The following is a 16,668-nucleotide window of genomic DNA, read 5'->3' as shown; positions in this document are numbered from 1 at the left end:
CTGAGAAGTTGATTGGTGAAAGAGGTACAGGGCTGGAGAAGGGGAAATGTGATAAGAGAGGACAGAAGGCCATGGAAGAAAGAGAAGGGAGATGAGCACCAGAGGGAGCTGATGGACTGGTAAGGAGATAAGGTGAGGGGTGGAATGGGAATGGTGAAGGGGGCATTACCAGAAGTTTGAGAAATTGATGTTCATGCCATTATTGGAGGCTACCCAGATGGAATATAAGGTGTTGCTCCTCCAACCTGAGTGTGGTCTCACTGCAACAGTAGAAGAGGCCATGGACTGATATGCCGGAATAGGAATGGGAAGTGGAATTAAAATGGGAAGCCACTGGAAGATCCTGCTTTTTCTGGTGGATAGAGCATAGGTACTTGGCAAAGCAGTCTCCAAATCTACATCAGGTCTCACTGATATACAGGAGACCACACCGGGAGCACTTGATACAGTAGATGACCCCAACAGACTCACAGGTGAAGTTTTGTCTCACTTGGAAGGACTGTTTGGGCCCCTGAATGGTAGTGAGGGAGAGGGTGTGGGGGTGTAGGGGCAGCATAGAAAAAGCTGGAGAGTGACATTAGTGTAGGCTTGGAAAATAGACAGTTCCATGTAGTCAACAAAAAGGCAGGCATAGCTGGGATCCATGCAAGTGCTCATGGCTACACCTTTTGTTTGAAGGAACTGAGAGGAGCTGAAGGAAAAATTATTCAGAGTGAGCAGTACGTGGAACAGTCCAAGTTCCAAGCCTATACTGGTATCACTTCACAACTTTTCCTACGCTACATCGAAGACTGCATTGATGCTGCTTCCTGCACCCATGTGGAGCTCGTTGACTTCATCAACTTTGCCTCCAACTTCCACCCTGTGCTGAAATTTACGTGGCCCATTTCCTGCACCTCCCTCTCCTTTCTCGATCTCACTGTCTCTATCTCTGGAGACAACTTATCTACTGATGTCTATTATAAACCCACTGACTCTCACATCTACCTGGCCTGTACCTCTTCCCACTTTGTTACTTGTAAAAATGCTATCCCCTTCTCTCAATTCCTCCGACTCCGCCATATCTCCTCTCAGAACGAGGCTTTTCATTCTAGAATGAAGGCGATGCCCTCCTTCTTCAAAGAAAGGGTCTTCCCTTCCTCCAACATCAACACTGCCCTCAACCACATTTCTTCCATTGCACGCATGTCTGCCTTCGCTCATCCTCCCGCCTCCCTACCAAAGATAAGGTTCCCCTTGTCCTCACCTACCACCCCACCAGCCTCCACATCGAGCACATAATTCTCCGTAACTTCTGCCATCTCCAATGGGATCCCCTGACCAAGGTCATCTTTCCCTCCCTCCAAATTTCTGCTTTCCACGAGAATCACTCCCTAAGTGACTCCCTTGTCCATTTGTCCCTCCCCACTGATCTTCCTCTTGGCATTTATCCTCGCAAGTGGAACAAGTGCTACACCTGCCCAGAACCTCCTCCCTCACTACCATTCAGGGCCCCAAACAGTCCTTTCAGGTGAGATGAAACTTCACCTGTGAGTCTATTGGGGTCACCTACTGTACCCGGTGCGGTCTCCTGTATGTCAGTGAGAATTGATGTAGATTGGGAGACCGGTTTTCCGAGAACCTACACTCCATCCGCCAGAAATAGTAGGATCTCTCAGTGGCCACCCATTTTAATTCCACTTCCCATTCCCATTCTGACATGCCACTCCATGGCCTCCTCTACTGTCGCGATCATGACCTGATGGCATAAACGTTGATTTCTCCAACTTCAGGTAATGTCCTCCACTCCCTCTCCTTTACTATTCCCCATTCTCATTTCCCTCTCTCACCTTATCTGCCTATCACCACTCTTTGGTGCTCCTCCCCCTTTTCTTTTTTCCATGGCCTTTTGTCCTCTCCTATCAGATTCCCCTGTCTCCAGCCCTGTATCTCTTTCACCAATTGACTTTCCAGCTCTTTACTTCACTCCTCCTCCCTCCTGGTTTCACCTGTCACCTGTGTTTCTTCTTCCGACGCCCCCCCCCCCCACCGATACAGGTATACAAAATTATGAAGGGTGTAGATAGGGTAAATGCAGCAGACTTTTTCCACTGTGGTTGGGTGAGGCTACAACTAGATGTCAGAGTTAAGGGTGAAAGTGAAATGCTTAACAAGAATATGAGGGGGCACTTCGTCACTCAGAGGATGGTGAGAACATGGAATGACCTGCCTGCGCAAGTGGTGGACGAGGAGTCAATTTCAACATTTGAGAGAAATTTGGATAGGTACATGGGTGAGGGGGATATGGAAGGCCATGGTCTGGGTGCAGGTCAATGGGACTAGGCAGATTAATAGTTCAGTACAGACTAGAAGGGTGAAGGGGCCTGTTTCTGTACTATAGTGCCCTATGACTCTATGATCTGCTTAACCTGAATGTGTGGTCCGAGTGCACCTATGTAATTTTAGGTTATTTTAAAACACAAATAGATCATTACATAGAGTACATAAATAAATAATTTCACCTGCATATTCTTCCCATTTATTGAGGTGTCTAAATTTTTGGGGTATTCTTCTGCTGGGGAGGATCTGGACTTGCTTTCAAGTGAAATTGTCGTAGGCTCCATTTTTGATGGCATATTTTTCAAATACTTTGTAACTGGATTAAATCGCCCAAATCCCTAAAAAAAAAAAAGCAGAAAGAAACCATAACCAAAAGACAAAAAATAATTTGTTGCTACTGGAGCTGCATCAAAAGATTTTTTTTAAAAAAACTTTGTGCATAATCAATTTGAGAGATAAATTTCTCTTTTTTCATTCATTTTAAAGTCAACACCAATATATTTTACGGTAGCAACACAAAATGCCGGAGGAACTGAACAGATTAGGCAACATCTATGGAGAAGAATAAACAGTTGACATTTCAGGCCGAGACTCTTCATCAGTCCCGACAAATGGTCTTAGCCAGAGAGTCAACTATTTATTCCTCTCCATAGATGTTGGTCTAACCTGGTAAATTCATCCAGCATTTTGTGTGGGTTGTTCCGGATTTTATAGCATCTGCAGAATTTCTTACGTTTCTGTCTTTCATGGTGATCTTCAAAATCCATTAAAAAAAAATTATGTTGAGCAAATACAGCATATGAAACCTAGAATATTGAGTCAGAAGAAACTCCTAAAACGATGGGAATACAAGTGGCATTTAGAACTGTGTGTTTTTAAGAAAATACATTATCTTACTAAGTTATTTATAGATAAGTTATAGACTATACCTCATTCATGTTGTTTGTAAGGCAGGGTTCAGCATGACCAGTTTTCTTAAGAACATCATTAATATATATATCTTCATCCGTGGAGGTATCACAAAGGAATAGGTGCAGTACGTCATTAATGTAACCATATATCAAGGCCACTAATGGTTGTTTTCCACAAAATTTCAGGAACTGATTTTTAGCAGCTGTGCTCCAATCATCCTATCAAAGGAAAATTAACTCTATTAAAGTATGAATCTGGAGAGGCAACATGTCTAATAACACTAATTTCCAGTGCAAAATATTGAAATTCATTAAAATGAGGTTATATTTTAGATTAGATTCAACTTTATTGTCATTGTGCTGAGTAGAGATACAAAGCCAATGAAATGCAGTTAGCATCTAACCAGAAATGCAAAGAACAGTGTTATTTACAAAATAACTGCAAATAAAAAGTAAGTGCTACAGCACTGTCTGTTTGTCTAGGTACCATATTCAATGCAGACTTCGGTGACCATGGTTTTCCATATAGATCTCTCCTTTGTTTTTTGGATGACTTCCATTTCCTTGATGTGTAGCCACCTGGCTATGCTTTTGATGTACATAAGCCAAGGTCTTCCTCTAGGTTTACTCCCCTCAATCTTTCCAGAGAGTATGAGTTTTTCTAGTTCATCTTTCCACATGATGTGTCCTAGGAATCTGAGTTGTCTTTCTCTTATTGTTGGTATGAGTGATCGAACTGCTTGGGCTCTTCTGAGAACTTCTTCATTTGATGTGTGTGTGGTCCATGATATTTTTAACATTCTTCTGTAGAACTATAATTCAGCTGCTTCTGGTCTCTTTTCCATTGCTGGAGAAATGGTCCAGCATTCACTTCCATAAGTCAGGATAGAATAAATGTAGCACTGTAGTATTCTGTTTTTAGTGTACGTGCTCATCTGTCTGTCTGTTAATATGGTCTTCATTTTTTGGAAAGCTTCTTTCGTCATTCTATTCTGTATTTGATATCTGTTTCGCACCTGGAAGTTACTAGGCTGCCAAGATATTTGATTTTGCTGACTTGTTTGATGTTTGTATTTCTGATCTTGATCACACATTGTGGGATGTTTGTCTTTCTGGAGATGACCATGCTTTCTGTATTCTTGGTGTTGATTGACAGGCCTCTGCGATTACTTTCTGCTGCCACTATAGTGAGTAGTTCTTGAAGTTTTGTTTCTGAGTCAGCCATTAGTACGATGTCATCAGCATATCTGATGTTATTTATATTATGGCCTCCAATTGTGAATCCTTTGATGTCTTTGATACTTCTCAAGATGTTTTCACTATACAGGTTGAATAAGTCTGGAGAAAAGACACAACCTTGCCTGACTCCTCTCATGATATTCACATATTCACACACTTCTCCTTCTATTCTGATGGATGCTGTCCGGTCCCAGTATAAGTTTCTTAAGAAACGTATATCTTTCCCCATCTATGTCAAGATCTTGAAGCATTTCCAGAAGATCTTGCTGTCTGACAGTGTCAAAAGCTTTTGTATACTCAATGAAACATAGGTAGATGTCTTTTTGTACCTGGATGGCTCATTCACAGATCATCCGTAGCATGAAAACTGCATTTCTGGTTCCAGTGTTATCCACAAAGCTGCACTGTTCTTTACTGATTTCTGGTTTGATACAGCGTTTTGCTCTCATCATGATTACTCTGAGAATAATTTTTGCCATGTGGCTCATCAGGCTTATTGTACAATGTAACTCATATTCTGTTGCTCCCTCTTTCTTTGGAAGTGTGATGAACATTGATTTACTTAAATCATCAAGTATCTCCCCATGATCATAGATTTCATTTGCTATTTCTGTTATTTTTTCTATTCCAAAATCTTCTAAGGCCAGTATCATTTCAACAGCGATGTTGACTGGACCTGTTGCTCTGTTATGTTTTGTTTTATTTACGGCTGCTCGAATTTCTGATTTTAGAATGCTAGGTCCTTCAAGATTCTTTTATATATTCTGTCCATCTGTTCAGGATTTCCTCTTGGTTCATAATTAAGCTATCTTTTGCCTTGATGCATCCACTTGCTGAGCAACGTAATTTCCCTGTTAGTTCTTTAATCTTATTGTGCATCAACTTTGTTTCAGGGTTATGGGTTTGTAGCATTTTGCTACAGCACACAAATATAAAAGTACTGAGACAGTACAATATGGGTGCAATACTGCTACGCGCTGTGATATGAGGTTCAGCAGAGTCACAGCCTCAGGGAAGAAGCTCTTCCTGTACCTGCTGGTGCAGGAGCAGAGGCTCCTGTAGCGCCTACCGGATGGGAGGAGAGTAGAAAGTCCATGGTTAGTGTGAGATGCATCCTTGATAATGCTTTTCGCCCTGCCCAGGCAGCGTTTATGGTAGATGTTCACAATGGTGGGCAATTGGGTGCTGATAATCCACTGGGCAGTTTTCACCACATGCTGGAGTGCTTTGCGGTCCGATACGGGACAATTACCATACCACACTGAGATGCAGTTGGTGAGTATGCTCTCAATGGTACTGCGGTAAAAGTCCGTCTGTAACCTGGGTCAGAGGTGAGCTTTCTTGGTGCTCCACAGGAAATAAAGGCACTGTTGCGCCTTTTTGATCAGGATGGAGGAGTTCAGGGACCAGGTGAGATCCTCGGAAATGTGGACACCTAGGAATTTGAAACTTGATACACGCTCCACTACAGCTCCGTTGATGTAGATGGGGACGTGAGTGTGGCTCCTAGCATGCCTGAAGTCCACAATAATCTCCTTGCTCTTGGTGTTAAGGGCAAGGTTGTTGGCACACCACGCGGCCAGGTGGTGGACCTCATCCCTGTAGGCCGTCTCGTCATCCTCTCTGACCAGGCCAACCACCGTGATGTCATCTGTGAACTTGATTATGGAGTTAGAACCACGTACAGGAATGCAGTCATAGGTGAAAAGGGAGTACAGAAGGGGGCTCAGCACACAGCCTTGAGGCACACCAGTGTTCAGGGTGAGAGTGGAGGAGGAGAGGTTGTCTAACTGAACTGACTGGGGCCTATTAGTCAGAAAGTCCAAGGTCCAATTGCAGAGGGATGAGCTGATACCAAGCAGGCAAAGTTTGGCGATCAGCTTGTAGGGGATCACAGTATTGAATGCTGAACTAAAGTCAATGAACAGCATTCTGATTTAGGAGTTAGGGCTGTCCAGGTGGGTCACGGCAGAGTGAAGTGCCATGGAGATGGCGTCCTCTGTTGACCTGTTGGTGCGATAGGCAGATTGATGGAGGTCCAGGGTAGTGAGCAGACAGGATTTCAGATGTGATAGAACCAGTCTCTCAAAACACACTGCAACAATGGGGGTGAGTGCAATTGGGTGGAAGTCATTCAGGCCCGTGGCAGTGGAATGCTTTGGCACTGGCATGATGGTGGCAATCTTGAAGCTTGTGGGGACAACTGCCTGGGCCAGGGGCAGATAGAAAATGTCCGTGATTTGCTCAATTAATGACAACATTGTATTTATTTATTGCTTCCAATGTACTAAATGTCTCCTGCATTTAATTGAGATGATACCAAATGAAAATTTTGAAGTTCAACACCATGTCACAATAACTGACATTGGACAAATGATGAAAGGCTTCATCGAAGAAGCATAATCAAAAATCTTCTTAAAGTACAACAGAAAGGTGAAAAGATGAAGGGAAGGAATGCTAGAGCATGCAACGAGTCAACAACAGAGGAGGATCCAATAGTGGAGAATTTAATTAGAGGGATGAAAAACACTCAGATGGCATATTGGACTGGAAATTGTTGAAGAGATGAGTAATGCAGGAAATCAAAGATTATGACAGGTCAGACTGTGGATGGACTTACAATTAATCAGAGTGGAAACAACACCTACAAGCATAATGAGTAAGTTAATCTTGAATCAAGCTGCAGGCGCAATGTTTTGGACAACAACATCTTAGTAGAAATTAGGCAACCAGACAGTCAAATATCTGAATAGTCTGAGATTAAAAAAAACAAGCATTCATCAGTAGACAAGGTAAGGCAGAGAAAGTATCAGTGTTACAGAGGGGGGAAAAACAGATTTACTGATGGAGGAGATGTGGTCAGAAACCCTGCTCTGTACGCATTTTTATTAAAAATTACTATAGCCATATTCATTATGTATTTTATCATACTACAATTTCACCAGCCAGCATCGATTCAACCTAAGTAGCTATGTTTTGGTATTTAACTGTAACTAACAGAATAACTATTATGCAGAAATAAATGAAAAAATAACTTTACAATGACATCATGTTACATTTGAGTTACTTTGTAGAACAGTATCCCACCTTCTAAACCTTCTTTGCTTGAATCAGAATCAGAATCAGGTTTATTATTACTGGCACTGGGCAATGTCTCCCATCCACTACATAATGTACTGGTTGGGCACAGGAGTACATTCAGCCAGAGACTCATTCCACCGAGATGCAACACAAAGCATCATAGGAAGTCATTCCTGCCTGTGGCAATCAAACTTTACAACTCCTCCCTTGGAGGGTCAGACACCCTGAGCCAATAGGCTGGTCCTGGACTTATTTCCTGGCATAATTTACATATTACTATTTAAATATTTATGGTTTTATTACTATTTAATTATTTATGGTGCAACTGTAACGAAAACCAATTTCCCCCGGGATCAATAAAGTATGACTATGACTATGGCATGTGACGTGAAAATTGTTAACAACAGGAATGAAAGCTATTGAGTGAGTTATTAAGTCACTCAATAACCTATTTGGACTTAACAAATGCAGTGCACATCAATTTAAAAATAAAGACAGAATTGATACAGCTTCTGTTCTTTGCTGTCCTACCTCAACTGGTTGCAGCCACATTAGGGTTGATGGAACTCCTTGGGCAGGAAGCTTTGAATAACAATGTCTAAGAAAGATATAATGCAACATTACAATTGGGAATAGAAAGGTTCTGTTAATTTTTAAAAGTGTACTTGTAAAGTACAGAGGCATGAGAAAGTCATGAGACTGCAAAAGCATGAGGAAGGAGCTTGCCAAAGTTGACTGGAAGGAGACATTAGCAGGAATGACAATAGAGCAGCAATGACTGGAGTTTCTACCGATAATCTGGAAGACATAGGATCGGTTCATCCAAAGAAGTAGTATTCTAAAGGGAGGATGTGAGAACTGTGACTGTTAAGCAAAGTCAAAGCCAAAAGAGCATAAGGGATTGCATACAATACAGCAACAAAATATTGGAAAGCTAGGGGATTTGGAAGAGTTTAAAAAAACAGAAAGCACAAGATGAGAGAAAGTATATTTAAAGCAGAGGTTGATAAGTTTCTGATTAGTAAAGGTGTCAAAGGTTACGGGGAGAGCAGGAAAATGGGGTTGAGAGGAAAATAAATCAGCCGTGATCAAATGGCTGAGCAGACTTGATGAGCTGAGTAGCTTAATTCTGCTACTATATATATTATGGTCTTATTCCCAGAAGAAAGAAAAGCAGATCGGTAAGTATTGTATGTGTACATATCTGCACCATTAACTGATTACAAATGGGAGGTGATTCAATTTATATATAAAGGTTATATGCCTGAAGTCTAAATAAAAAAGCTGCATACAGTATTACAACATACAATTCACCTATTAAGTCCTAAAGCTTGTTTCATACAGTCGTTTACATTTTTTCCTCACTTTTTGAATGTTAGCATTCACTGAAACCATAATGTACACAACATTAGGTTGAACTTGATTGGACAATTACATCCAGTGCATAATTTATTCCTTCAATATCAAAAATTCAGTGATTGGAATGAGGTTTATTTGAATATGCAATGCTCTTCTTAAAAGGTGGAAAGAATTCTACAAGTATCCAAATGAAGACAATCTAAAGTACTGTAAATGGAACCAGTCAGATCAAATCAGTAGCACAGAGGTAACGCACGTAAAAGAGGAATCTTACTTGAGGAATCTCAGTCTGGATCTCTCCACAAGAGAAATATCACCAAAGTCTACATAGAACACTTCCACCCGTTTTTCATCCAGCACCTGATGGATAATAATACGGTACCACCATAGATCATCACTATTCCGCACACAACAGAGTTGCCCTGGCTGAATAAATGAATCTGGCATCACATAGCGTTCAGAGACCTCCTCATAGGAATAGCATCGTCTGAAAAGTAAACAAAATTTCACCAAATGGAATGATGCTTATTCTGCAGTTTTGCCTGCAGCATATGGTCATCTGTTGCTTGTAAGGGATTATTCAGGCCTTGTTACACAAATTTTAAAAAGCATTAAAGAATTGAATCCATTCTGCAATGGGTAGATCCAGTTAATCCCCCCCAAGTACTATATTTGGTGGGTAACAAAGGAATCAGAATCAGGTTTAGCATATGTCATGAAATTGTTAACTTTATGACAATGGTACAATACATGATAAATAAATATAAAGAAAAATCTGAATTACAGTAAATATGTGTCCATTAAATAGGAAAGGAAAGGTACGTCGCATCCGGAGTTTCTCCGTTTAGCAGACGATTTGCCTCCATGCCTCTCTGACGTAGTGGGGAACCGCGTATGAAGCAAGTTACAGCAGTGGTTTGCCATTGCCTTCTGCCGGGTGAGTTTCCAAAGAGATCACCAGCTTGTAACCCAGCATGGATGGAAAGCGTGCAGGGGAGCCAGCTGAATTCGAACTCGGGGCCTTTCGTCCCGAAGTCTGACGCTGATGCCACTATGCCACCATAGTTAACTTAAAACATGTGTTGCAAAAAAAAGTGAGGTAGCGTTCATGGGTTCAATATCCATTCAGAAATCGAATGGCAGAATGAAGTGCTTAGAAACCTCTGAATTATTAGCAAAGAAACACATTAATTTATTCAGCCATCTTCTGCCACAAAGGCATGAATTAGGAAACCTAACTGGCAATCACATTTATCATCCACTTTTCCTATGAAATATCAGTGTTCAAAATTCCAAGTGATATCATTGAATTATCATCTCATTTCATCTACGTTGACCCATTAATCAAATTTCTTTTCCAGCATACTCGGAAACATCCTGGTTTTGGTTTTAAACAGGCTATTTCCCATATCAAACTATCCAAAGTCAAAATAAAACTTATTATCAAAGTACATATTTGTTACCATTTACTAACCTGAGTTTTATTTTCTTGCAAAGATTTGCAGATGAATAAATACAACAGAATTTATGAAAAACTACACATAAACAAAGACTGACAAACAACCAATATGCAAAAGACAAATTATGCAAATTTAAAAAATACTGTGAAGTTGAGTTATAAAAAGTCCTTGTCTGCAAGTTGAGTTGTAGTGAGTGAAGTTATTTACACTGGTTCAGGAGCCTGATGCTTGTAGGGTAATTAACTGTTCCTGAACTTGATAAGGGACCTAAGTGTTGTGTACCCCTGTAAAGCATATTTTTGCATATGTGAAACAGTTTAATTTTACATTTGAATTCCTAATGATTAACTTTTTCCAAAATGAAAATTAGAGTTTTTATTTTAGATTCAAATCTAATTATGAAACACTTGTTACATTTAAATGTACTACTTATTTTTAGAAAGACGAAGATACAGTTGAAGTCAGAAGTTTACATACACTTAGGTTGAAGTCATTAAAACTCAATTGTTTAACCACTCCACAGATTTCATATTAGCAAACTATAGTTTTGGCAAGACATTGAAGACATCTACTTTGTGCACGACACAAGTAATTTTTCCAACAATTGTTTACAGATTATTTCACTTTTAATTGACTATATTACAATTCCAGTGGGTCAGAAGCTTACAAACAAAATCAAAAGAAATTAGCCAAGATCTCAGGAAAAAAAAAATTGTGGACCTCCACAAGTCTGGTTCATCCTTGGGAGCAAGTTCCAAACGCCTGAAGGTACCACGTTCATCTGTACAAACAATAGTACGCAAGTATAAACACCAGGGGACCATGCAGCCGTCATACCGCTCAGGAAGGAGACGCATTTTGTCTCCTAGAGATGAACGTACTTTGGTGCCAAAAGTGCAAATCAATCCCAGAACAACAGCAAAGGACCTCGTGAAGATGCTGGAGGAAATAGGTAGACAAGTATCTATATCCACAGTAAAACGAGTCCTATATCGACATAACCTGAAAGGCTGCTCAGCAAGGAAGAAGCCACTGCTCCAAAACCGCCATAAAATAGCCAGACTACAGTTTGCAAGTGCACATGGGGACAAAAATCTTACTTTTTGGAGAAATGTCCTCTGGTCTGATGAAACAAAAATTGAACTGTTTGGCCATAATGACCCTCGTTATGTTTGGCGGAAAAAGGGTGAGGCTTGCAAGCCGAAGAACACCATCCCAACTGTGAAGCATGGGGGTGGCAGCATCATGCTGTGCAGGTGCTTTGCTGCAGGAGGGACTGGTGCACTTCACAAAATAGATGGCATCATGAGGAAGGAAAATTATGTGGATATATTGAAGCAACATCTCAAGACATCAGCTCGGTCGCAAATGGGTCTTCCAAATGGACAACAACCCCAAGCATACCTCCAAAGTTGTGCCAAAATTGCTTAAGGACAACAAAGTCAAAGGTTTTGGTATGGGCATCACAAAGTCCTGACCCCAATCCGATAGAAAATTTGTGGGCAGAACTGAAAAAGCGTGTGCAAGCAAGGAGGCCTACAAACCTGACTCAGTTACACCAGTTCTGTCTGGAGGAATGGAACAAAATTCCAGCAACTTGTTGTGAGAAGCTTGTGGAAGGCTACCCAAAACGTTTGACCCAAGTTAAACAACTTAAAGGCAATGCTACCAAATACTAACAAAGTGTATGTAAACTTCTAACTCACTGGAAATTGGATGAAAGAAATAAAAGCTGAAATAAATCATTCTCTCTACTATTATTCTGACATTTCACATTCTTAAAATAAAGTAGTGATCCTAACTGACCTAAGACAGGGAATATTTTCTAGGATTAAATGTCAGGAATTGTGAAAAACTGAGTTTAAATATATTTGGCTAAGGTGTATGTAAACTTCTGACTTCAACTGTAGATATGAAACAATTAAAAAATTTAACCTCATCTCAATCATCAGATCTTCGAGCATCACAGAGGTCAATTTTCCATAGAAACGGATATAAAATTGACTGGGTGAAGTTACACATTCTACAAACACACATGCGAAGGAGTTTTCTTCCAACTCCGGTAGCTTGTAGAGAATTCCATCTTGTACAGCATCTGGTGGAATTTCAGATTCTGATGAACAATAATTCTCTGTGAGCTGTAGAAAGGATAACATATTAAGACAGATGCATTATCTTGTTAATAAAAACATAGCCTTCTGTATTTTTCCCTATAAATATTGTCAGAATTAAATGTCATCTCTATACTTGTTATTACTCTAATTACCTATTCTAATAATAGATTCCTCAGATAGTACAGGAATACATGTCCCAATTTACCTTTCCATCAAGCAATTAAATATTTCCAAAGTTTGTCAGACAGTAGAACTTTGCATGCTCTATAGCCACTGAGCTCTCTGATTTGGTGTTCGACATTTTACACTACTTATCCAAAGCTACCGACTGTGTGCCAAAGCTTCCTAGGCAACAAAGGTTTGACGTTGAGAAACTATATTTCCCAAGAATTACTGGATCTGGAATTGGAATTACCAAAACTATCAGATCCAATTTATTTAGAGTACAAAGAATAAACTCAATAATTCTACCATATCCCAAAAACTGGAGTGAGAAATATATCAGAAGTACAGATGATTGATAAACACAAGAGATGCTGTAGACGCCAGAAATCCTGAGTAACACACACAAAATGCTGGAGGAACTCAGCAGGTTAGGCAGCATCTAGTGAAAGAAATAAACAGTCAACGTTTCTGGCCAAGACCCTTCATCAGGACTGGAAATGAAGGGGGAAAGAAAGCAGAATATGGTGGTGGGGAGGAGGGAAGGAATACAAGCTGAATGGAGATCGGATTCCGATCTTTAAGCTGTTGGGTCAAAAAACATCAATAACATTCTGATTGGTCTATATCTAAGTGATCAACCAAACAACTTGCACTAAGTGAAACAAATTTTCATCAAGCTTTACAAACCTGTTAGTTGGGTACATTTAACAAGCTGAAATAGTTTAAGTACATAGTTCAGCAAGGAAATGTTTTTGGCACGTAATTTTCTATGCAAAGGCGCCCAGAGAATGGTGTTAAGATCCAAAGTAGTTAAATGCATAACTATAATTTCCAAAAATCCGGCTCTTTTGCTATTGTCAATTGATCACTCTGTGCAAATGCAACAATACTCCTAATAATTCACATCTTATTTGCAGAACTCTGTCCTGGTTTTGTGTAATTGTTCATACTCACCATTCAGTTCATAGTAATCAGACTTTCTGATACTCCCATCACCTGCAACTGGAGCATATCAGTACCTTCAGGAAATATTGAACCATTCTTGACCCATTTGTGCCGAACTTGCGAGAAATTAAGTTAACATTAGCAGAATAAGGATAGTTTTATAGGAAGGAAACCGAGTGAAGCACCACATGTTGAAACAACACGACAAATGTGATTACCAAAGAATACTGAAAGAACTCAGCAGCTCAGGCAACATCAATGGAGAGGAATAAACAGTTGACCTTTTGGACTAAGACCCTTCATCAGATTTTGAAAGGAAGGGGGGAAATGCCAGAATACGGTGGGGGGGGGGGAGAGGGGAAGTAATACAAGCTAAAAAGTGCATGTCTGGGCGTGCACATGGTCAGAGAGTCAGACGGCAGCAGAGATCATTCTGGCATCTTCCCCCTTTCTTTCCAGTCTTGATGAAGGCTCTTGGCCCAAAACCTAGCTTATTCCTCACCAGAGCTGCTGCCTGACCTGCTGAGTTCCTCCAGAATTTTGTGTGCATCTGCAGAATCTTACGTTTAACCAAAGTATATACAAGTTTCAGTATACATTCTTGATGTTCTCATCCCAGAATGAAATCCACGCTATTCCATGGAGATAGTTAATCTTGGCTGGTATGATGACAAATGTCAGCCAAGCACTGCCTGAACCATAATCTCAAAACTACAGTTTAACATTCATCAAAAACTTCACAGCATTGATATGGTTGACCATTAACTTGGAGTCTCCAACTACTCTCTTGCAGGAAAGTTACTTCATATCTCAAAACAGTGCCCAAGGATTACAGACAGACCATATCCACAAGAAGTTCCAATGTCAGAATTGATGCTTCATCAGACATTGTTACAGGCTGAAGAAGGGTCTCAGCCCTGAAATGTTGACTGTTTATTCTTTTCCACTGATGCTACCTGACCTGCTGAGTCTCTTCAGCATCTTGTGTGTGTTGCTATAGACTTGTAGCTGAAAAGTCAAGCTCCACACTCTCAGCAATCTCTGCCAAACTTCTTCATGGGAGTCATGATAAGACCAAAAGATATAGGAACAGAAGTAGGCCATTCAGCCCATCAAGTCTGCTCCGCCATTCAATCATGGCTGATCCAATTCTTCCAGTCATCCCAAATCCCCTGACTTCTTCCCATACCCTTTGATGCCCTGGCTAATCAAGAACAAATAATCACTTGTGATAAGAAGAGTATTTCTGACAATGGAAATGGTGTACAAAATATGTCAAAAGGAATTTAAAGAAAATCTTTGTGGCAGTGAGCTACGAGTTACTTGCACTTCCTGAGCTCACACTTTAGTAAAACTCTCTTCCACCCCTCACCAGATCTGCCACAATCAGTCGTATATCCTTCAATCACTGAGACCACATTGTCACATCCAGATAATGTTGAACACATTGATTACAAAGATATAATTAGAGCAGCAAGAAATTTGAACATTATTTTCCACACCAAAAAAGAAAGGAAAAAGGAATTAATTTCAGGTCCTATTTCCATATTGCAAGAGAAAGGAAATTTTAGGTATTGAAGTAGTGACAGAACATGAGGGATTGAGAAATAGCATTAAAATTGGAAAGGTTTTAACTTTACCATTTCTAAGCTAATTGTTTTTATACCACTGTTCTTTTGAGGCTCCATATTTTCTTCAAGGTGCTTCTTCCAACCTCCATGCATCAATGCACTGGTTTTATTAAACTGTGATTTCTGTAGGTCTAGAGAAAAAGTTAAAAATGCCTGTGTATAAGTGAATTTCAGAGAAAATTAGGAAACACTAATTTTCCAAAGCATATTATTACATAAAATAATTCAATCCCACCTGGAGTACTATAAGCATATGATAGTGCATGCTTCTTAACATTAAAAGATGAAGGAAAACTAAAATGATACTTTGAATTCTGGAGAAATTCTACCCATCAGGTCTGTTTATAACAGCATTTTAAAGTAACTGACATTGCTAAGGTTTCAAGGGACATTGATAAGCATTGATGGAGATTTACCGAAAAATGTCATTTTGATTTTAGAATTAAAACAGAGGTGGGCATATAAACATTAAAATAAAATGACTGACTTTAGGAATCCTAGGGGCATTTGCAGAATTTACTTCTTCTCAAAGCTAAATACTGAGCAATTAGCCTTTACGTTGAAGAACACTGGAGTGCCTGATGTCAAAGACTAGCCAGTCCTGATTTATGGAGTCACGTTCCACATAGAAGATGTCATTTAAGGCGCCAACAAGTTCAGTCACACTGTAGAAGCCCAATTCCTTTAAGGGAAGGTCCACTCCAAAAATATTCTAAAAGTAAAGAACAATATTTTTCAGATTGAAATATTCATTACATATGCAACTGTTAAATCTGCTGTCTTTGGCATTTCTTTCCACTCAACAGATTATTCTAATTCAACTTTCCATGACTTATTCAGAACTGGAATATTCCCATGAAAAATTTGGTTGATGCGTACTTGCTGGTGGCACTTCTGGATTAAAAGTCTGACTGTAATTTGACCATTAGTAGAAGTTTTTCTCCTGGTTTAATCCTGTCAGAAATAAATTAAATTCTATAAAATGAAATGAGGACAAACTTCTATAAGATGCTGAGGCAAGTTCATTGGGTACCATTTAAAATAAAACTGGAAAACACTTTAATGATGGCACTTTAAGATGGCGGGAGGAAAGAGAGCAGTGCACCTGTGCGTGCGCAGCCCTCCGGTGAAAAATGATATCGTATCTGTTAAATAGGGGCCGTGGACAATTCTGATTTGATGGAGAGGGACGTGAAAGCACAGAGGAACACCTGGAGAAATTTCTGAAACGCTCATTCGCTGTTGTCGTTACTGCAAGGTCAGGAATCTTTCGGAGGGTAGGCCTCAAAATCCCCGGCTTTGCCTGCTGTTGGCGACCGAGGTTGAGGTCGAATCGTTCGGACAGAGATGGCGCTCAGTACTCAGTGTCGGAGAGCTGATCAGAGCTCAAAGTTTTCGGATGACTCAGAGTCGGACTGTGGTCGGCATCGCAGGGAGAGTTCTT

General features: G+C 40.1%; 1 protein-coding gene across 5 annotated transcripts in view; it reads right to left on the bottom strand.

Annotated features, from left to right (window-relative positions):
• Positions 1 to 16,668, bottom strand: part of tdrd5 (tudor domain containing 5) — a 65,741-nt gene that overhangs the window by 21,079 nt on the left and 27,994 nt on the right. For 4 of the 5 annotated variants that reach the window (XM_063059125.1, XM_063059127.1, XM_063059129.1 and 1 more), the window contains 7 exons: positions 15,783 to 15,936; positions 15,234 to 15,355; positions 12,305 to 12,507; positions 9,184 to 9,396; positions 8,082 to 8,148; positions 3,249 to 3,449; positions 2,502 to 2,657 (listed from right to left, as the gene is read on the bottom strand). In XM_063059125.1, the coding sequence (XP_062915195.1) occupies positions 2,502 to 2,657; positions 3,249 to 3,449; positions 8,082 to 8,148; positions 9,184 to 9,396; positions 12,305 to 12,507; positions 15,234 to 15,355; positions 15,783 to 15,936 (1,116 nt within the window). The remainder of the gene's footprint in view (positions 1 to 2,501; positions 2,658 to 3,248; positions 3,450 to 8,081; positions 8,149 to 9,183; positions 9,397 to 12,304; positions 12,508 to 15,233; positions 15,356 to 15,782; positions 15,937 to 16,668) is intronic. The other variant, XM_063059128.1, reaches the window with a different exon arrangement.

Source organism: Mobula hypostoma, chromosome 9 (assembly GCF_963921235.1).
Source record: "Mobula hypostoma chromosome 9, sMobHyp1.1, whole genome shotgun sequence".
Lineage (NCBI taxonomy): Eukaryota > Metazoa > Chordata > Chondrichthyes > Myliobatiformes > Myliobatidae > Mobula > Mobula hypostoma.
This window is presented reverse-complemented; position numbering and strand designations above follow the sequence as displayed.